Genomic DNA, 21,330 nt, shown 5'->3' with positions numbered 1-21,330 from the left:
AAGCACTGCTCAATAAACACATTTCAAACAGAGAGGGCACGACCCATATATATCATGCCCCGGTTCCTCGGTTCCCCCATGGGGAGCCTGAGCCATGGCAGTTCATAGCCAAGCAACGATGGTGGAGATATCGTGGGGAGAAAGGATCCTTCGGTCAACTTCCGTAAGGATGTTTTTGGTGGCTCGGTCAACTTCCGTCGCAACCACGACCCACCTTTTACTGCAGATACCATGGCTTGTCAAATGCATGGCCAATCGTGGTTTGCTTAGCCAAAAGGCTTGAACGCCACTCGGACGACATCCGCTGATATTTTACCCGTGAGTACAAAATGTTTCGAGTTAGAAGTGTTGGGGTTGAGGAGAAGGAGCGCGGAGAATGAGGGGGGAACAAGACTTATGGTAACTTAGCGTGACCTTTCACGTTCGATTTTATGGATTAGATATAGGGACGTTGAGTGGCACTTCTTCGCCGAGCCCGAGGACAAGGCAGTGTACCAAAACTACGACGGTCCGCTCTTCATGGGCACCCATGTCCCATTGACCAACCAAGTCCCAGCTTTGGTATAATCAGCCACCGCATTGCCAGCCATATACGCAAATCTGAAATACTCTGGCAAACTCTCATCATGTCTCTCCCAGGTCCATTCTCTGGTTCCATCGTCCTTCCACAATCCTTCAGCATCGTAGTCGGCATATCCTCTAAATCTCTCTACATCGTTCACCAAGACTGAGATACCGTCATAGTATGGCGTATCCTTCTTGGTATCTACTGGAGGAACGGGGCCTAGTGTAAAGGTAATGTTGCTGGTGCCCAAGACGGGAGGTGAGATGTCAGGCAACAGAGTGTTTTGCGGCGCATCAGAGAGCAATTCTCCTGGCGTTTGGAGAATGCTATCGAAGCCCCATCGAGCGATGCCGTTGATGAAAAGTCCACAGAGCAAGCCTTGATAGAACAAACTCGGGCGATTCTGGAAGGCCGTGCCAGGAAGTAAAAGTATGGCAAGGATGTAGTGATGGATGCGCAGATTCATGCCTGGTACGGCAAGGAGGAGTAGGAGTGCCAGGACAAAGAGGCCGTATACAACCAGATAGCGAGGCATGCGACCTTCAACACGGAAAGCATAGGCTTGACCCAATGCGATGAAGAATATAATTAGCACGATCGAGATGAGAGCTGGAACGGCACCAGGCTGAGCTTTGATATCGTGAGGAGTCAGGCGCTGTATAGGAATGCGGTCGAAAGTATAGTTGTTCAGTGCGCCGACCCATGCTGCACCTAGCCAAAGAATCGTCTTTTCAAATTGGGCTGTCAGGCCTGTCAAAGTGTAACGGACGGCATAACGGAAAATTACTGCCATGACGAAGGCGGCCGGTAGGAATCTTCCAAGAGCGGTGGAAATCAAGGAGTAGTAATCTGTAAGATTTGGAGGATCGGAAGCGAGGCCTGTCTGAAAGAACAATCCAACAAAAATAGACCAGAAGAATACGGCTGGTGATGTGGTAAACAAGGATAGCGTGGCGGTGAAGAAGACGGACAAGGCGAGCAGAGGCCATCTCAAGTCCCGACATTGAGATTGTGTACCTTCTACAAACTGGAAAGATTGCGGGAAGTAGGATTCGAAACCAATACTGTCGATTCCATTTTGCTTTACGCTGGGGAAGAAGTGTTGATCTCCGGTGAGTTTGAGGACGCCGCATCCGCCCTGTTCGCTCTTGATGAAGCCTGCATGGATGGCAGAGCCACAAATGAAACTGTCGCCGCGATAAACAGTGCTTGAGATGGGTTCACTCCGATTCATGGGCCCACCGACAACCAGGGGCTTGTATACAACCTCCTGGTCTCCAACAGCATGAGGGAACAGAACTTGAGTTTTGATACATCCTGCAGGGCAGCGGAAGGCCAGAGATGAGTTGGCAAAAGGTCGGCACTGGTCTCCGTTTATACCACAGCCATTCCCATCGTGCCAGTATCTTGCCGTACAACCCAGTCTTATCGGCGATCCATAGTCTTTCACATCGGCAGCAAATGATGATTTGTGTAGGATCAAAGCGAATGAGAGGAGCCAGCAGATGTAAAAGACGAAGAGAAGCCAGAAACGTTGCATACGTTTGGGAGCGTAACGATCCAACAACTTGAGAGGCGCGTGCTGTACAGCCGGGAAGAATGGCTCGATCTTGTATATTCTTGGAGGCTGAGGCCCCTTGGCCCAGTTGACAACAGCATTTGATACCCTCTTGAGCGGCGACGGTATGTTGTCGCTAACTCTTTGCATCCATGGGTATCGTTGTGGTGTATCGTCGTCTACGGGGTCGTCGACTGAGGTTGCACGTAATAGCGGGTCCTCAGTGGAAGTCCTTAAAGGAGTCTCATCGTGGTAGCTCTCGAGCTGGTCGTCTTGGTCGTCATTGTCACGCATGACTGTCGTATTGATATTGCCTAACTCCACTTTTGATCCTCCTCTTAGCTATTGGATCCGGATAGAGATGTCTTCAAGGCGGAAAGAGGTATGCAGGACAAGATAAAGAAGAGAGATAAACGTAGAACTCACTATGCCAAGTCGGGGGATTCATGGCCAGTGTGCTAAGAGTATGCGACCTGACTTGCCAAAAGATGGGCAAACGTTTCGGAAGGCGGCAACTTCGGTTCCGTTTTGTCCATCTTGGTTATGACGCACTAAGCAGCATTGAGGGCAACCATACCACTTACCTGTCTGCGCAGACTATAGCTATCTTCGTTCACAGGAAAAGGTGCTAAATTGCTCTCTGTATTGCAGCACCAAACATCAGCGGTGTAAAAGGCAGCTGCATTTGCGATGCCGACACGGTTTAGGCAGGTGCGGATGTGCCGATAATGATGATGACAAAAGGACGTTTAAGACCGACTAAAGCCGTTTATCACGATTGAATGCATCTACCCGCCGGCCTATCTCTCTGTCCCTAGTCCGAGCGGTTTAGGTTGTATTCTCAGCTTCTCTTCCCTTTCATTGCTGAGCTCTTTCAAACATCAAAATGTCGGCCACAAATTCCAAGGATACGCGCCCTCCGCCCAAGGACCTCTCACACCACCTCTCGCGCAATGCCAAGAGCAGACAGCCTAGCTCAATCAAGCAGTTCTACAAGTACTTTGCTATCCCAGGTATCGGTCAACTAGCTGGTGGCCTACCCAACCAATACTACTTCCCTTTCGACACGCTAGAGGCAAAGGTCGCCTTGCCAGAGAGATGGAAGCCTACCGACAACAAGCCTGTTGATCCTCCCTCGGCCGCCACTTCGTCCCTCAAGAATGGAAGCCCTCTCAACCAACCTCAGTCAGCATTGAAGGTCCCTCACACTTCACACGAGCAGAACCCACTCAAGAAGATTGATCTGGCCTCTGCTCTGCAATACGGACAAGCTCAAGGATACCCCCCTCTTTACAGCTTCCTCCGCCAATTCACCCAAGAGAATCTGCACCCTAATTGTCCTTACAAGGGTGGCCCTGAGATTGTCCTGACCTGTGGAAGCACTGACGGCTTCTCCAAAGCTCTCGCTGCCTTGACCAATGAATGGAGTGAAGAGAAGGATTGGGTTCGTGACCGTGAAGGTCTGCTTGTTGAAGAATTCTGCTACATGAACGCTATCCAAGGCGCCAGACCTAGAGGCCTCAACATTGCCCCTGTCAAGATTGATGATGAGGGTATGCTCCCTGAAGGTCCCGGTGGTCTTCGTGACGTGCTCGAGAACTGGGATTACAAGAAAGGAAAGAGACCTCACTTGATGTACACTGTCACCATGGGCCAAAACCCTACCTCTGGTGTTTTGTCTTTGCAGCGTCGTCGTGAGCTCTATGCTCTGTGCTCAAAGTACGATGTTATCATTGTGGAAGATGATCCATACTGGTACCTGCAATTCCCTTCATCGACCAATTCCGAGAAGGTCTTTACTCCACAATCGTCAAAGTGGAAGTCTTCAGGCTATGATTTCCTCGACTCTCTCGTTCCTTCTTACATCAGCGTCGACACCGATGGCCGTGTCCTTCGTCTTGACACCTTCTCCAAGACCGTCGCTCCTGGATGCCGTCTCGGCTGGATTACAGGTCAACCCGCCTTGATTGAACGTATCCTGCGCTTGACCGAGACCAGCACCCAACAGCCCTCAGGATTTGTCCAATCTATGATCGCCGAATTGATCATCGGCCCCCAAGCCGACGACATCGACCCAGGCAAAGGCCCCGCCAACGGCAAAGGCTGGAACACAGCAGGCTGGGTCCGCTGGCTCGAAGGTCTACGCGGCAACTATGAACGCCGCATGAACGACATGTGCCGCGTCCTCGACACCGGCCGCGAACTCGTCAAAGTGGGACGCAGAAGCTCACTGTCCAATCTCTCGCTAGACTCTGACGACGACTGGGCAGTAGTCCAGACCACCACTGCATATTCGTTTGACTGGCCTGTGGGTGGCATGTTTGTCTGGCTAAAGATGCACTTCTCCACACACCCTTTGGCTGCCAAAGTACCACACGCACGACTCTCCCGCGCTCTCTGGATCTTCTGGACTACAAAGCCTTATCTGGTGCTTGTGTCTCCTGGCTTAATCTTCTCGCCTACAGACGAAATCCGCGCCAAAGATGGATACAAGTACTTCCGTCTTTGCTTTGCTGCTTGCGATGACAAGGAGATTGAACCTATCAGTCAGAGATTCGTGGATGGAGTCAATGACTTCTGGAAGATCAAGAGTGTGAAGAAGATTGATGAGTTGTTGGAGGAGGAAGGCGAGGGTGTTGAGCAGAGAGCTGACCAAGCTCAGATGGCGCAGTTGGCAAGCTTCATGGGGCCTTGCTAGATTTGATGAGAACGAGACAAGGGAATCAGGGGGAGATAATATACTGGCGTTCGAAGGGAAGTAAACAAATTGGCAATACATGATATCCACGAATTGATACAACCTAAAACTGTGATTATTGAAGTAGTTCTTGTCGGTTCTTGTCACTTCGTCCTTTGCAATTCGTGTTCCGCTGTTCTTCAAGCTATCAATCGCATCGATTCGCCAAAACCTCAATGCCCATGCTGGCCAATCCCACCACCAATGCCGTCTCCATTCCCATGACCCTGCGCCTGCCCACCCCCCAAAAGCACCTCCAACATATCAAATTCACCAATGCCCGGTCCGAAACAATTAGCAGTGACATCTCCTCCTCCGGCCTGTAAGATTGGGTCCAAGGGCAAAGCAAGCCAATCATACGTCCCATCATCCGCCGCCCCTACAAAGCCATCACTGTATCCAAAGCCATAGTCTGTGTGGTTATCGGAAGAGGGATGGTTGATAGGGTTAAGAGACGGAGAGGGCACGTTTGTCGGAGGCGGCATAATCGAAAACGTGTTGTTGTTATCGCTGAATTCGTAGGTTTGGGTTGGGATACCGTAGAGCGCAGTGGTATCTGCTCTGGTGTCGTTGGTTGTGTAGGGGTCCACAGGGTAAGCAGGCATATGTTCCGTACTCCTATTTTGGTGGCCTTGAGGACTAGGAGGTCGCGAAGAAACGCGAGAAGCAATGTTGTGAGAAGAGGAAGTTCCGTTGGTAGTGCGAGACATGCGCACGATCATGGGACGCAGGCGATTGGTTATTACTTCTAAGAAGTTGGAGAAGCGGTTGGAGAGATGTACGTCGTCGACGACGTGGTTGCGCATTACTTCTACAGTGCGGTCCATGAGGTTTAGGGATAGTGCCATTTCATTTTCGAAGGCGCCGAAGGCGAAGGTCTGTAGGTTGGTATGTCAGCAAGATGCAGGTCCGTGGAGAGGCTGAGAGGAGACTTACTTTGACGAGGACCAATGTTACAGATACGATACGGAAAAACGTTCGTACTGGGGCATGTTTGAGATATCCGCCTGGAGCAAGACCATCCACGACGACTCGGAGTACATTACGGCAAGCTTGCATCACTTCGTCCACGTGCTGTCTGTCGCTGCCGAACCACTGGTCAAGCACATTCGGTGGGATGATCTTGCCAGCAGAGCCAGTGTTATTGTTCGCACATCTCTCCACCACAGCTTGGAGGGCGAGCTGATGTAGAATCACTCGAGTATGTTCATACTCGATTATGAGTACATGACGAAGAAGAATGGGGACTGTGATTTGAGTCAGCCAAGGTCTATTCATTCGAGGTAATCACTCACCGTTTCGGTACGCTTCGAACTCCCTCCGCCACTGCACCAAGGATGGCTTGATACGTTGCAGCAACTCTCTGTACTTGCCAGTCTTGATGATATCACGAGTCTGTTGTCGGTTTGCATACAGCTCTTCGTTGTTGATCTTGACTAGTGTAGCGAGACGCAACCAGAAATGAAGAACAATGTCCTTGGTATCCTTGAAACTCGACCGCTTGGGGTTGTACAACTCGCTAAGAGAAGGTTCGGCATATCCTTGAGGAAGCATGGCAGTAACACCCATCCGTCCACTTGTCTGAGTGATGTAGCCGAGGATCACACTCTTGATGTGAAGTCGTCGTCGTTGATATATCTCCTGCTGTTCTGGGGATACACCTTGTAGATGTCTTGAACAGTCTGGGTCGAACACTCCAATTTGTGAAGCTACTGTCATTGCCATGTTGAGCAGAATCCAACACATGCGATCGCTTCGGAATACCGGCTCGAGCCATGAAGTCAGAGCGTGACCCCCTTGTCCCTTGTCGGTATTGGTTGTGCTCTCGTTAATGGAGGCCATTGGATCTACAGGAGCCATGAGTTGGGTATCATCTTCATCTGCAGGGAAGTGCATCATTCTCGGATGCCATTCTGTCAACAGCAACAAGCTCTCAACTGTGCCCAAAGTCAGGAGGCCCTTGCGAGACAGAGGATTGACATCACAGCCGGGTTGTGTCTCGTCAGGTTGCAGTGTGGTGCCGGACAGTTCACGACCCCAGACAATACGGTCAATGATGCGCTGAACAAAAGGCCAAAGTCTGGCATGGATGGAATGCGATCGACTTTGAGCACCGGGTCCGGACAGTGTCATGTACCGTGATGCTATCATGAGCATAGTGACAGCAAGCATAGGTTCATTCTCCAACAAGGCTCCATGTTTGTCCGGTCCGCGATAATCCGGCAGCGCGATTGGTGTTAAGGGTGACATGTACGTATAGAAGTACTCAATATAGTCCATACCTTCCTTGATGGTGAACCAGCCGTTGCGTACAAACCTGAAGCGGGACCATGCAGCATAGGCTGAAGCATAATCTGCCGAGGATGAAGGCCGAGCAGTAGAAGGTGGTTGGTGCATGATGGCAGGATCGATCGAGGCATCAAGAGGCGGTGGTTTTGAAGCCTTGGGTAGCGTTACCTGTGCAGGACTTGGTAATGAAGCAGCATGTTGGCGAGCATCGCTAGCACTTCCAGTACGGTGATTTGCTGTGGCAGCTTCTATCAGAACATTCAGAGCATCGTGACCATTGTGTAGCTCGGCAGTCTGCAAAAGAGCTGCAGTATGACTGTTGACATGATCGTCTCCATCGTCACCTGGATACGGGGTTTGGGAGGTCGAGTGTGGTCGGCGTAGAGGTTGTTGGCGACCCATAGAACCACCAGGCGTCAAGGGCCGTGGTATGTAGGGTGCAGCGACAGGTACGGGCGAATGTGCACTGCGAGCATCCGAGTCGACCGATTCAGCAATGCCTTCCTTCAACCTCTTGCGTCCTCCTCTAATCTCGTAGTCATTGGGGTCGACTTCATCTCCAACGGTACCAGAGTCGGCCGCTCTCTTCTTCCTCCTCGTAGCGGAGAAGAAACATTCTTTTGCTTCGCGACGACAGCGAACACACGGAGGGTCATGAGGATTGTCGACTGGGCCGAGATCGCATCGGACCTGGTGGTGTCAACGAATGTCTAGAGATTGAGCCGATTCAATGCGCATATCTACCTTTCTTCGCCGACACGGTATACATGCCTGATATGTCCTACTATGTTTGTTGTCGACTCCAGCCGCATCCATCGAATCCATGATCAATTCCACGTACAGGACGGCAAACCGCGCTTTGTGTCGGCTGTATCAATCACCAGATACCCCGCGCGCTCGAACAGCGTCCCAAACCACAAAGGCCAAGCAGTCAGTTGATACACGACGGAAAAGAAATCTTGTATCGCTGGTGTGAAAGGACTCGATGGACGCGCTGAAGGAACCTCGGCCGAGTCGCTGAAGTAGAAAGTCGAAGTTGAAAAGACGAAAAGTGACCAAGAGTGATCAAACGAAACGCTACGCGGCTGAGAGCTCGCTCTAGTGCTATAAACCTTAATGGCCAAATGAGAACGGCAGTCGAAAGAGAGACTGAGATATCAAGACCCGTGAGATAGGATCACTCGTATCAAGACAAATAGTCCTTATCAGCATGTATCTGCAAATTAGCTACACATCCACGTTCAAATGCTCCCGTCGGTCTACTGCTTCGTCACGTGCGTCTAAGACTGCTGTTACCACGCGCAGAACCGACGAATGAACACAATTGAATTGTGGAAGTCCGATTTGGATAACACTGGTCCCAACAATGGCATGATCCTTCTGAAAGATTATCGAGAAACGAACTGATCTGGTTGTGGACTTGAGATTCAAGAGGCTTCGAACCTCCGACTCGGACACGATCACGTGCATCAAGGCAGGCGGAGGATGACGCTTTGCGTCTAGAATCTTGCAACGCCGCGAAGACCGCGACAGCAATAGAGTACAAGTTGATTCGCACTGTCGACCATACCACAACCCTATCTCTCTTTCGCATAAACACACAACACCGTCAAAATGGTCAAGCTTGAAGAGGTTCTCGACGAGGAGTTCAACAGAGAACAGGCCGGCCCCCAAGTCGAGGACGAATGGGACACCAGCGATGGTACGAAACACCTATACCCCACCACCACTACCGGCGCAAAAGCACAAGAGTAGAGGATAGAGACATGAGAAGACAAAAGGCTAACACTTGCATGTCTCAGAGTCCGAGGCCTCAGACGACGAGGAAGACTACATGCCCGACGAAAGCTTTGCCGACAGACTCGCCGCCCTCAAGGACATTGTACCCCCTACATACCGCAAGACCATCTCCAACATCTCTTCCACAACTTCTTCCTGGGTGTCGACCACACTCAACTACGGCGGAAAGACTCTGTGGGTTGTCAGCACCAGTGTGTTGCTGTTGGGTGTGCCGTGGGCATTGGCTTTTGCAGAGGAGCAGCAGATGGCCGAGATGGAGAGAGAGATGAAGATGCAGCAGAGTGCCAATGAGGTAAACCCTGCAACACATTCAAAAGTAAAAAGGGAGTTATGCTAACGAAACAAAATAGCTCCTCACTCAGCAGCAACAACAGCAGGCCAAGCCCGCTCTGTAAATGGTACCGCTTTCTTTTTGCCTGCATCATTGCTGCTTGCCAACTCTTGTATCAAAAAATGCCCCTTTCTTCTCATCCCTTGTACAAATATATTTTGGTGGCCGGCGGCTGGAACTTCATGAAAATGCCATCGATTCTTCCAATCCAATCTTTCCTTGCAAAACGCTTATTTCTGAGATATCTCACTTCTGAATTGCTATCTAGCAGCCCTGCGCTAGAGATCATAATGCGTGTGCTTGAGAAAGAAATCCCATCGAGTCAATCTTATGCAGAGAAGATGAACAGAAGATAAACGCCCTTTTTGTGGCTACTCAATATAAACAGAATCCCGAACCACCCAATGCTAATTGTGATATCACAAAGACTAGACTACTTTTCCTCCTTTCCCTCTCACATCTTAAGCTCTGTTAGCACGCCTGCTCTTGCCAGGTCTTTGAGCCTTCTTTCCACCCTTCATCTTCTTTGACGAATAACCACTCATATCGCTCGATGACTTTGCATCGTTGCTCTTGGAGAAGCGCTTCTTGCCTCCAAAGCCGTACTTTTCGTCACGCTTGACGCGCTTGAAGTTGTTCTTGTTGCCAGCAGAGGCACCACCGGCTCTGCGGGCGGCCTTGTCTTTTCTCTCTGTTTCGGCGGCGTCTTCGAGGGCGACATCGAACATGTCGTCTTCGTTTGCGTTGCCAATGTCTTCGCCCTTTCTCTCTGTTGCGTTGGGATATGGTTAGCCTTGTGCTTTTCTTGTTATAAAAGGGAAAGGGGAAATTGCATACTTCTCTTGAGAAGCTGGATCTTGTCCAGAGTATCCTTCTTCTCGCGACTTCTCTCCTGCAGCTTGGCAACTTGGACTTGCTTTCCAAACTTCTTGAGATCTCTCTGTCTTCGTGCTTCGGCAGAGGCCTTTTTGCTTGCCGCCTCGTCGATCAACTTGCTCTTGATCTTGCCCATGTGTTCGTCACTCTTGACCATTTCTGCAAAGTAGTCTGCAGGGCGAGAGAAAGGAACACCTTCTTTCTTGAGCAGAGCACGGGCTTTGGTCACGGCATCCAGGGATTGCTTGTAGAAGGCGAGTTCACGGTTGAGGTCGTCGTCGATGTCGGGAATCTCGGTGGGGGCATCGCTGACAATGGTTTGGTTCTCGGAGAAGGGGAGCTTGGAGGAGAGGGCAAAGGACTTTACGGCGCGTAGGAGGGCGGCGGTGTTGTTGATGGTAAGGCGTTGGTGTGGGATAATGTCGCCCTTGTCCTCTGAAGCCACGGATTCAAGATCTGAGAGCGCGATGTCTTCATCCTCTTCCTCATCGTCTTCGTCTTCATCCTCGTCTAGTTCAGCATCACCGTTGATGTCGTCCTCTGAATCAGACTCATCCTCAGAATCGTCCTCGACCAGCCTTGCAATGTTTTTCTAGCGCAGAGTCAGCATCACCATCCATAGTACACACAAGTGATAGCGCGAAAAACATACAGCATGCGTCTTATCCTCATCATCAGTCTCCCACTCTTCCTCATCTTCCTCCTCGTCCTCTTGCTCAACCTTTGCGCGCTTAGCACCCTTCTTATCCTTCTTTCCAGCAGTGGTCGCCTCAGCCTCCTTTATCGCATCCTCAAGCACAGCCTCATCTTCCTGTTCTTCAACTCTTGCTCTCTTTCTCTTCTCGGCGGCTTTTTGCTGTTTCTTTTGGCGCTCGAGTTTGTGGTTGACGCCCTTTTCGCGGTCCAGTGCGGCTAGCAACTTGCTTCCTTTTGCCATTGTTGTGTATGTGTTGGTTGGTTTGGAAAAATTGATTCGCAAAGCTGGTTGCTTGCTGCTCGGGAACTTTTTTCTCTTGGGGACGCGAAAGTCTCGAAAGATCGGACAGGGCAAAACGCCGCAAAATGTGGGGAGAAGCAAGGTTCGGTTTTGTGCTGTCTTGCATAACCAAAAGCTCAGGCGTGCATAAATCTCCAAGGAAACCACCATCACCCTGATTGTTCTTGCATGCAGGAACATCCATCCATTAGCTCTAACATCGCCTTCCAACCTCTTTCCGTCGTAGATGTCTGAGCTCCAAACAGGAAAAGGCATCAACCTCAATATGTCAGACCTCAACATCAACAAAGACCACGAGACCACCGAAGCATCAAATGTAAACAAGTTCTGGTCAATAGCACTCGATGAATGTGACATGACTCTACTGACACTGTCATTCTAGTCACCAGACGCTTCTTCCTCTGAAGACCTGGCTACCGTCGTCGATGACCTCTTGAACCAACTATCTACAAAGTTCACGAACATATCTTCGGATCTGCTTACAAAGAGTGAGTGCCTAGGTATCTATTGCAAGGTATGAAATATACTAATACTTTGTTCAAAAACAGTGGATGAAATGTCTAGACGTCTTGACAACCTCGAAGCTTCTATCCAAGCATCTGCCAGATCCCAAGATGAAGAATCGAAATGATTGATTTCGTTTTGTCATTGTTGTTTTACAGAAAGTACATTATACCCCCAAACCTCGCACAGCATCGAGCTCAAAATTGAAAATGCTAAGTCATCAAAACCGGAGCCAATATTTTCACTCTTCTGGTGTGTCTAAATCTGCATCTACACCCAGCCAATATTTGTCCGTGTCCTTACTCTCGTGGTATCATCGCAAAGCATCAAAAAAGGTCCTTCCTTTCCCCCAAGTAAAAACGCCAATGAATCAAGCTCCCAATCCCCAAGATTCAAAACCTCAACTTGTCAATAACGTTGAGTGATAGGTGGTGGCAACTTGCTTGATGCTGCCATTCCTCTGACCTTGTCTATCAGCCTGTTTACAGGCAGATAAGGCGCCTCCATGCGCCGTACCAATTGAACTCTCTCGTCATGGTCAAAGTCATGAGTTTTTGAGTGCCTCTTGATCAAGATCTGGGAGCTCGGCTCTGAGGCGGCGTATGTTTTGTGCATGCAACCGTCCACTGGGCAATGCCAAACATCGCCATTATTTGTTGCATCTTGTAGACGGAATGGTAAGGAAGGCTCGCGCGTCTCTGTCCGATTTCCGTCATCATCGTCCGAGTCTTCGGCTATATCCTCGGACTGTTTGTCGCTAGATTCCGTGTCATTCGGAGGACTGTCGATTGACATGGCTTCGTGTTCGGATTCGGGGTGCGATGCTGCTGTTCTGTTCTGCGAGATAGAACGAGATTTCATCGAAATGTTACTTGCTCGTGTAGCGAATTTGCTGGGTCTTGGTCTCAGAGCCGATTTGCCTTTGCCCTTTCCTCCAGTCCTTGGAACCTCATCGCTGCTTGAAGATATGTCCTGATCGATAGGACTTTCTGCCTGATTGCTTGATGATTCAATTTCGGGAATCGGATCTCTTTCTGGAGTCTTGTCGAGATCCATAGGCAAGGATTCCACGGTCACCGTCGACTGTGATCTGGTGGACCTAGTCGAGCGACCTGAGCGGATGGAGATGGTAGACTTGGGAGTAGCGCTTCGTTGTTTTGCTGCCGCCTTCTTCCTTCTCGAGCTCGCGGTCGACTGGGCAGGAGATTGTGTATTACTTTTTTGTGAAGACGGCTTTGATCGTGGTGGTTTGATCCTCGACTGGACAAGAAGAAAGTCGTCCTGATGCTTGAGTTAGCTATAGCTTTGTAGAGAGGGGTGATCTGACTCACAGGAAACGTGGCCTGGAACCACGTGTAGAGGGGTACACGGTGCCACTGCAGTCCCTCCTTGTTGGTCAACATGGATGCGATCAGGAAATGTCTATGCTTAGTAAACATTTCTGCGACATCTGCAACATCCTTGCTTCCTTCGAGGCCTGCCTCGCTGCACTAAAATCACAAGTCAACACCAATTTGAGATGTTGAATCAGACGGCACACCTTCTGGAAGAAATAAGGAGCGGATAGATCAGCATATTTGCGCAAGGCTTTGTAGCTGTCGGCCATAAAGTACAGCAGCTTGAGTGCCTGGGTCATGTCTGTGTACATTTCCCTGTAGGCTCTGCTCGGCTTGATTGTGAACCAGCCAGCCTTGCCAGCAGCCCATATATCCAATGATCCATCGCCGTACTCGCCATACGAGAACTCTTTGATGTCTGTGAGCTCGATTTGGACGGCACGATGTACTGAGTTGTCAAGCCAGGAATCGACGTTGTGGGAATTTGGTGGCTCGAGTTTGCCGGTGATTGAGAGTGGACGATAGTGACCAGCATGGAGTAGGCTCACGGGCGCTCTGTTCGGGTCTTCTGGATCGAAGACGAAGGCTTGCTTCAATTCAAATTCTGGCCAGTCGTCCGAGTTGAGTTGCACCGGGTCTCGTGGCCGCAGTACAGCAATCTCGTTGGTCATGTTTGTATCAATGTGCTGGTAGATGAGATGAACGGCATCTTCAGGACGGAAAGATGTATATAGCACTAGTAGACCAGCAATACATAGAACTCGAGGAAGTCGCAACTCTTGAGGAAAGTCCAGCTCACGAAGAGCACGCGCGATCCCGCGTCACAGCTGCGCCAAGCCCGACCTTGGTGGAGAGTGGAGAGCTGCGACCCGACTTTTGAGAATAATTATTTCGTCTTCTTGCATCCCACTCGTCACTCTGCAGATGGCAAAGAGTTTCATCTGGAGGTCTGTCAAAATCATGAGTGAACCTACTCCTGTCATCGAGGGCGTCTTCGGTAAATCATCTCATACAAATTCACACTTGTCAATCGACTGACACAATTCCTTGCCAGCCGTTCACAAGCCAATCGCTGTCTCGTCCGCCCAAGCTCTCCGCGATCTCCAAAAACACTTGAACCCCTCCAAGACATTCGCTCCCTGGATCCAAGCCGAAAAGAACAAACGCGACGCCGACGCTGCTAGAAACTTCGGCAAGCGTTCGCGCAAACAGAGACAACCTGTGCAAGTCAAGCTCGGTCATGGCGGAACCCTCGATCCTCTGGCTACTGGCGTCTTGGTTGTAGGAGTCGGCAGTGGCACCAAGAAATTGCAAGGTTTCCTCGACTGCACAAAGGTGTATGAGACTGTTGTCGTCTTTGGCGCTGCAAGTGATACCTATGACGTTGAGGGCAAGGTCGTCAAGAAAGCTCCTTATCAGCACATTACCAAGAGCATGGTTGAGGAAGCCCTTCAAAAGTTCCGCGGCGACATCATGCAGCGACCTCCTATCTTCTCCGCTTTGAGAGTGCAGGGCAAGAGACTTTACGAATACGCCAGAGAAGGCAAGGAGGTTCCTGTCGAGATTCAAGAACGTGCTGTCACGGTATCGCAACTGGACATGGTTGAGTGGTTGGAGCCTGGTACACACAAGTACAATTGGCCCGAGAAGGAGGCTGAAGACGAGGAGAAGAAGGCTGTGGACAAGCTATTGCCGCAAGTCGCTGTCGAGACTCAGGCTACTGCTGGTCAGGGAGCACAACCCGACACCGACGACTTGAAGAGAAAAAGAGAGGGTTCAGATGGGCCAGAGGCCAAGAAAATGAAGAGCGATGGAGCAGAGGCAGCGGATCAAGCACCCACAGTCGACACAGACGCTGTGACGGAAGAGAGGAAACCATGTCCAGCACCCGCAGCCCGTATAAGAATGACTGTCTCGTCAGGCTTCTACGTTCGCAGTCTATGTCATGACCTAGGTGCAGCCGTTGGCTCGCTTGGACTCATGGCAGCATTGGAGAGATCACGACAAGGTGAATTCGAGCTGGGCAGAAACGTGCTCGAGTTTGAAGATCTGGAAAAGGGCGAGGATGTCTGGGGTCCCAAGCTTACAGATTTGCTGGCACAATGGGAGAAGGATCATCCTGAGGGACAGAACGGTCACACTCGCATTCCTGCTAAGAGACAAGGATCGCCTGCTCCTGTTGCACCTGCTGCTCCCGCTGCAGATCAATGATCTTGCAGAACTCTTCGTCACTATCAACAGCATAGATGAAGTCGGGATAAAAGTGTTCATGACTAAGATATATCTTATTTTGATACCCCATGGCTTCTAATGACTAGCATGCTTTTTTTTGTCGTGACTTCAGTAAGGCTCATTCATTTACAGCTCCTCCTTGGCGCTCTGGACCTTAGCAACAAACTTGCTGAGGATGTTGCTGCGCTTGGTCAGATCGTCGACCTTCTCGGGAGCGAGACCGCCCTTCTTGAGCAGGTTGTTGAGTCTCTTGGACTCCTTCTCGACGTAGCCAGGGTTCTGGGCGAGCTTATCGAAGACCTTGACGTAGTACTGAGCGTAGGTATCCTTGATGTTCTCGGAAGCAGCCAAAATCTCCTTCTGGACGGTCTCGAGAGCGCCGCCGCTAGTGTACTTGGAAACGAAGGTGTCAAGAGCGGCAATGGTACCAGCAGTGATGTCGAGACCACCACCGACAGTACGGTGAGTACCGGCCTTCTCGTTGAGGTACTTGACAAGAGCATCCTCGGAACGACCACCCTCGTAGGCGATAGGCTCAGTAGAACCCTTGGGGAAGAACTTGATGGTAGGGTAACCCTTGATGCCCTGCTTCTGGGCAGTAGCCTTTGCGTTTTCAGCTTCAGCGTCAACCTTGGCGACGAGGACGGTAGGTTCGTTGGCGTAGTCGTTGGCGAGCTTTTCCCAGATGGGAGCAAGGGTCTTGCAGTCTGCAAAGAAGTCAGCATACTTGCCCTGCTCAGAGAGTGGCATTCGCTGCTTACGTCCACACCAGGGGGCGGTGAAGGCAACAATGACATCCTTGTCACCGCCAATCTCGGTCTTGAAGGTCTGGTCGTTCAACATCTCAACATTGCTGGGGACGGCGGCCTTCTTCTTCTGCTTGAGGCCAGTTTTCTCGGAGATGAAGGCAGACAGACTCTCGAGGTCTCTGCCGCTGTTGTAGTCCACAGGAGTGTCGCTCTTTCCATCGAACCACTTGAGGGTAGGGAAGCCTTGAACACCGAATCTACGGCCGAGCTCCTTGTGAGCATCAGCGTCAACCTTGGCGATGGTGACCTTGTCCTTTGCGAATTCGAACGAGGAAGCCAGCTCCTCGTAGACCGGGGCAAGGCTCTTGCAGTGACCGCACCATGGAGCGAAGAACTCGACCAGAGCAGGCTTTCCAGACTTGAGAACGATGTCGTCGAAGTTCTTGGGGATGAGGTCGATGACGGCCGAGGCGGCAGAAGTGCCAACCAGGGCGAGAGAAGCAATCAATCCGAATCTCATGTTTGCGACTTGATGCTGTTGCTATCTAATAGTTGATGGCAGCAGCTCGGATGATGTCGAGTTTCAGGGTCGACCATACATGCCGCCACCTGTTCTCCAGCTGAGTAAGCGCCTTTCCGAGTTACAACAGCCACATGTCCAACGCGCCACCCGACATCCGACATCCTTCAGGGCCAAGCACTTGGGCGTCTTCTATTACTTCAGCCTCCACAACTGCCAGTCCCTTTTTACCTATCTTGTCGCAATACTACAGTTGCATTTTAGCCGTCTACTGATGGGCTCTACAAAGATGCTTTGTCTATACGAGAGTTCCTCTCTCTAGCACAACCCGAGCCGTCTCTCTGCCGAACCTAACCTGTCTGTTGGCGTTTCGCTGGCTCTCACAGATGCAGCATCGCCAAGTTGACTTCGAGTCTTTTCGTATTCACAAAGGCTTGTCCTACGTAATGAGTCCTCAAGCAACCAATGCATCATTGAAATGTGGCCGAGATATTGATCGACTAATGAAGGGCTTATTTGAGTATCTGTCTCTTAGACCCCAGCATTGCAACAATCTCGGTGCTTGACATCAACTAGAGAAAGCACATCCATGAGTTGACAGAGCGAGCAAACAGGAACAGAACACACCCAACTCCGGCTAGGATTAACTGCCATAACATTTCTAATGATCCCACGGGCCACAGCCAAGACTCGCTCCTCGGGAGTGGATCATGGACGTCGATCTTTCTTTATATAGCAATTCTAGTGCCCCCATCACCACGACTACAACTCCGAACTCCTACTTCTGAATGTGTTCATCAGAGGTATCAAGAGTCCGCGAACCCCATGGGATTAATCGTGAGACAACGTTGTCCACCCACCTCCTAAAACGTTATGTCGAAAGCGTTGTTCAGATTCTATTTGTCCCGCCTCGTCCATAGTGACCACCAGACTCAGACTTTTTCTTCAACGGCTTCGTGCATGACGTGGTTAAAGAAACCCAGGTGAACCCCACTAAACCCAACCCTGGTCTCGGCCGCCAGCCCCTGATTTGATTTCAAGGTTTTGCGTTTCAGGCAAGGTGAGCAGCAGACGATCAAAATCGATTGTCCTAAGCCCCCAAAGATGATGGCGCTTTTAAAGTTGGCCTCGAAAATGCACGGTGAATCGTTGTTCACCTTTTGAGTTCGCACGGCCGCTACAGGCCGCCGACCCAGCAATTCGTTAACCTGCGACAGCCACTTCCTTCCTTTGCCTTTCCTTTTCCTTCATACTGATCATACCCCATTGTTTCTTGTTGCGCTCTCCAACTACTGTCAGCCTTCTGTGCTGTTGCTGGTCATCTCTCGTGCTGTCATGAGAGACTTGGTTTTGTGAGAGTTTAACGGTCGGTCTGTCAAGGCCTCAAGCCAGAATGTTTCCAAATTCTGTGGCTCTCGTGTTAACAGCCTTCCTCGTAAGATGTGAAGCCTGTAAGTGGCGGTTTGGCCTTGTTCTTGCTTCTGTTTATTCTAACACATATCTTGCAGTAACTAATGGAAATCTCTCGGCGGTCAATCTCACTCCCAAGACAACATCAACCACTGTTGCTCCTGGGCTAGGTTCATACATTCTCGCCGCACTAGGACAAACACCGACATACACTAACACCACAATGAACACTGCTGAGCTGAACACTTCCTCCGCCGTCAGTACTACTTCATCCCTGTCGACACTACCGCAGAGTACTGTCTGCTATTCACATGGAGGCCGGTGCTATGATGATATCACCTACATCAGTCCAACAATAGCATCTACTGGCTCTGGCGCCCAGTATGCGACGTCGTGTTCTAACGCAATCTCTGCTTATAATTCGGCTTCCAACTCCTGGGAGATCAAGCACAGCTACACATCGAATACGACCTACACCATCGGAGGAAGTTCATGGACTCAGATTACATATTACGCAAACGCCACTACTCTTTGCGATGGCCACGCACGCGTAAACTACTCGCCCGCGATCGCTACTGCAAGCACCACCTTTCGAACTTCCAATGCGCCAGCAATACCTTCCACCGAGACGGTCAGTGGAGGATGGATGTTCCCTATCTCTTCCGTCTCCTGCAGTGTCAACCCTTCTGATTGTGACGGGTTGTGGCAAGCTTACAGTACTGCATCCGCATCGTGGACCGCTGCTGCCAATGGTACCAGTGCGATAGATGCCATCTTCCCAACCATTACGCCATCACCCTCATTACCAGCTTGCGTAAACTCCAGTCAGTCTATGTCGGATGACGCTTTCTCAAAAAGCTTCTATGGTTGTGGTTTGTGCACAATATTTGGCGATGAGGTTGAGCTGATGTATTTCCCTGAAGCCACCACTGCGTCACGCGACATGTGTGCTACCACTCCTGCCGCCAACCTGACAGCTTATGGCAGTGATGACGGCGTGCCTTATACAGGCGTCGACCCTTCAGCTACGAATAGTGTTGGTACACCTCTGGAGACTGCTGTCGTGGGAACGCGCACATTCGTTCGTGATGGCCAAGCATACATTTCGATCAAGAAGGTCTGGGCTGTGGATAGGTGCAGTAGCCAGATTGGTACAACTGTCACTGATGCCATACTCGCCTTACCATCGGAAAAGCTGTTAAGTTTGCGGTACTCTCAACCACACTACCAGTATTTCGTCACGACAAACAAAGTCACTGGTTATCCCTTCAACTACGCCGATCTGAATTCGCCAGTGCCCTACAGTGCTTGGAATGGACAGGCGAGATGTGAATACCCCGGAGACTATAGCTGTAACGTCATCTACGAAAACCAATATAATCCTCAACTGGCGATGCCTCCAGGCATTAGGAAGCTTGACCCTGCTTGGGAAGGTTGTCAGATGTGGTATGGAGGACTTTACGATCCACCTTATGCGCTCAAGCCTGGAACTGCCGTCGAGACACCTACAGTCGCTTTTGGACCAGCATCAACAACCACCACTACCGCTGCAGAAGCTTCGAGTGCATCACCTACTACGCCAACACCTACTGCTCTCGCAGATCACACGACCGACCAAGCAAGCTCTACCCAAGGACAGGATAAAAATGACGATGCTCGGCAAACTCAGGCTGCGAACACTGCAGGTCACAACCAGGATACTCAGAATACGCAAACACAGAATGGTGCTCAGAACACTCAAGCCCCTCAAAACACACAAGGTGGAAATCAGAATGACAACGGTGGTAACAGCCAAAATGGAAACAACAACAACGATAACGGCCAGAACTCTGAAGGAGATCAAAACGCTCAGGGAGGCCAGAACACTCAGGGAGGTCAGACTCAAGATGGGGCACAGAACACCCAAGGAGGGCAATCGCAAAATGGAGGACAGTCTCAAAACGGAGGGCAGTCGCAGAACGGAGGACAAGGCGTTCAAGGCGGACAGGGCCAGCACTGGGATCCAACACAAACAGCTGGACAAGGCGCCCAGGGAGATCAGAGCAACCAGAACGCCAATACTGCCAATGGAGTACAGAATACTCAGAGTCCACAAGCACAAGACGGATCTCCACAAGGTAGTTCGCCATCATCCGCCAACCCTCATATCCACATCTTCACGGCAGGCACTTTCACCTATACCGCCACCCAGACGAACTCGGTCTATGTTTGTGGCACAAACACCCTGTCGGTCGGAGGACCCGCCGCAACACTCCCGGTCAATTGTGTTATTAGTGCCGGCTCCAATGGGCTGGTTATCAACACCGAGGCTACTACCATCACAAATCGCGCATCTGCAATCACTGCTTTGCCAGTAATCACTAAGGCTGTCATTGTCACGGTTGGAAACAAAGTCCAAACCTTTTCGCAAGAGTCATCAGGCGTAGTTGAGATTGGCTCGACCAGACTGACACCTGGTGGCTCGGCAGCTACACTCGATGACGGATCTGTAGTCAGTGCTGACAGCGAAGGTGTCAGGATTGGCTCTACTGTTGCAAGATACTCGACTGTGGCGCCTGCATCTGCTGCTGCTCCCAACGTCATAGTATTTGTCGTTGGCACGAAGACCGTCACCGCATCATGCCCGCCAGGATCGACCAACGAGGCTGTCATTGGTTCCCACACACTTACCGCCGGTGGGCCTGTCCAAACACTCGAGGACGGTTCTCGTATCAGTCTCGCGTCAGGTGGCGCTATCGTTGTCGATGGCACTTCCGCTGCTGCAATCGCAACCCCTACATCTGCAATAGTGTTTACCGTCAATGGCAATGCCGTCACAGCATACCAAGCTGCTGATGTTTCCAGCATTGCGACGATTGATGGCACCGTCATCTCGCGAGGTGGCCCTGATGTGACCTTATCACATGGCGAAGTGGTCAGTATGGGTTCTAACGGATTGATCGTGCAACAAGGCTCTACAACTGTGCCTGTGTCTGCATTCAGCACAACATCTAGTGAAGAGGATTCGTCATCCTCTTCAGGTGCATCCGGATCCCGATCTGAATCCGGCGCTACAAGCAAGACTGTAGCGATCAGCTCGACAAGATCTCCTCAGCAAGATCAGGGTTCGCAAGCTGCAACCACCAGCAAATCAGGAGCAATTTCCACCGTCCAATTGTCTACTACGACAAATCTATTGACGACTGCTCTACTGATCTCACCTCTTCTTCTTGCCATATACTTATAGATGTCTTTTATTTGATTCTTCGGCATGGCGTTCTCTTCGGTGTATATACTTCCAAGCTTGGGTTGGTCATTTGCTTTCTTTTTGGGCTGGACTCGAGATTCTGCGAAAACAGGGATTGTAAGGAAGGATCATGACATCGAACGACTTGAAGCATTTTACTGGTCTATATATGTAGATAGCTTTTCTTGTTCCATACTTG

General features: G+C 50.6%; 9 protein-coding genes across 9 annotated transcripts; 5 read left to right on the top strand and 4 right to left on the bottom strand.

Moving 5' to 3' along the window:
* Nucleotides 1–500: 500 nt before the first annotated feature.
* Nucleotides 501–2,273, bottom strand: M437DRAFT_57889 (uncharacterized protein; the record flags this gene model as incomplete). The annotated part of the gene is made up of 1 exon (XM_041023295.1): nt 501–2,273. The coding sequence occupies one exon, from the start codon at nt 2,271–2,273 to the stop codon at nt 501–503; it is 1,773 nt and encodes a 590-aa protein (XP_040876027.1).
* A 736-nt stretch (nt 2,274–3,009) lies between these two features.
* Nucleotides 3,010–4,821, top strand: M437DRAFT_57821 (aromatic amino acid aminotransferas-like protein; the record flags this gene model as incomplete). The annotated part of the gene is made up of 1 exon (XM_041023281.1): nt 3,010–4,821. The coding sequence occupies one exon, from the start codon at nt 3,010–3,012 to the stop codon at nt 4,819–4,821; it is 1,812 nt and encodes a 603-aa protein (XP_040876026.1).
* Nucleotides 4,822–5,033: 212 nt separating this feature from the next.
* M437DRAFT_57951 (uncharacterized protein) lies at nt 5,034–7,965 on the bottom strand (the record flags this gene model as incomplete). The annotated part of the gene is made up of 4 exons (XM_041023308.1): nt 5,034–5,738; nt 5,797–6,107; nt 6,156–7,839; nt 7,894–7,965. The coding sequence occupies 4 exons, from the start codon at nt 7,963–7,965 to the stop codon at nt 5,034–5,036; spliced, it is 2,772 nt and encodes a 923-aa protein (XP_040876025.1).
* A 798-nt stretch (nt 7,966–8,763) lies between these two features.
* M437DRAFT_78463 (mitochondrial import translocase, subunit Tom22) lies at nt 8,764–9,344 on the top strand (the record flags this gene model as incomplete). Its single annotated transcript, XM_041026991.1, has 3 exons — nt 8,764–8,851; nt 8,952–9,241; nt 9,300–9,344. The coding sequence occupies 3 exons, from the start codon at nt 8,764–8,766 to the stop codon at nt 9,342–9,344; spliced, it is 423 nt and encodes a 140-aa protein (XP_040876024.1).
* Nucleotides 9,345–9,741: 397 nt separating this feature from the next.
* On the bottom strand, nt 9,742–11,093 carry M437DRAFT_58070 (Ebp2-domain-containing protein; the record flags this gene model as incomplete). The annotated part of the gene is made up of 3 exons (XM_041023329.1): nt 9,742–10,049; nt 10,118–10,734; nt 10,786–11,093. 3 exons carry the CDS (start codon nt 11,091–11,093, stop codon nt 9,742–9,744), a joined length of 1,233 nt encoding a protein of 410 aa, XP_040876023.1.
* Nucleotides 11,094–11,418: 325 nt separating this feature from the next.
* Nucleotides 11,419–11,784, top strand: M437DRAFT_87953 (heat shock factor binding protein 1; the record flags this gene model as incomplete). The annotated part of the gene is made up of 3 exons (XM_041028740.1): nt 11,419–11,469; nt 11,536–11,641; nt 11,702–11,784. 3 exons carry the CDS (start codon nt 11,419–11,421, stop codon nt 11,782–11,784), a joined length of 240 nt encoding a protein of 79 aa, XP_040876022.1.
* A 1,743-nt stretch (nt 11,785–13,527) lies between these two features.
* On the top strand, nt 13,528–15,205 carry M437DRAFT_78459 (pseudouridine synthase; the record flags this gene model as incomplete). The annotated part of the gene is made up of 3 exons (XM_041026990.1): nt 13,528–13,532; nt 13,960–13,991; nt 14,049–15,205. The coding sequence occupies 3 exons, from the start codon at nt 13,528–13,530 to the stop codon at nt 15,203–15,205; spliced, it is 1,194 nt and encodes a 397-aa protein (XP_040876021.1).
* Nucleotides 15,206–15,352: 147 nt separating this feature from the next.
* M437DRAFT_69359 (protein disulfide-isomerase A4 precursor) lies at nt 15,353–16,495 on the bottom strand (the record flags this gene model as incomplete). The annotated part of the gene is made up of 2 exons (XM_041025270.1): nt 15,353–15,933; nt 15,988–16,495. The coding sequence occupies 2 exons, from the start codon at nt 16,493–16,495 to the stop codon at nt 15,353–15,355; spliced, it is 1,089 nt and encodes a 362-aa protein (XP_040876020.1).
* Nucleotides 16,496–17,888: 1,393 nt separating this feature from the next.
* Nucleotides 17,889–21,131, top strand: M437DRAFT_57933 (uncharacterized protein; the record flags this gene model as incomplete). Its single annotated transcript, XM_041023301.1, has 2 exons — nt 17,889–17,946; nt 18,004–21,131. The coding sequence occupies 2 exons, from the start codon at nt 17,889–17,891 to the stop codon at nt 21,129–21,131; spliced, it is 3,186 nt and encodes a 1,061-aa protein (XP_040876019.1).
* Between the last annotated feature and the right edge of the window lie 199 nt (nt 21,132–21,330).

This window comes from Aureobasidium melanogenum (assembly GCF_000721775.1).
Source record: "Aureobasidium melanogenum CBS 110374 unplaced genomic scaffold scaffold_27, whole genome shotgun sequence".
Classification (NCBI taxonomy): Eukaryota; Fungi; Ascomycota; class Dothideomycetes; order Dothideales; family Saccotheciaceae; genus Aureobasidium; species Aureobasidium melanogenum.
Note: the sequence above shows the minus strand (reverse complement) of the source record. Positions and strands in the feature narration are given on the sequence as shown.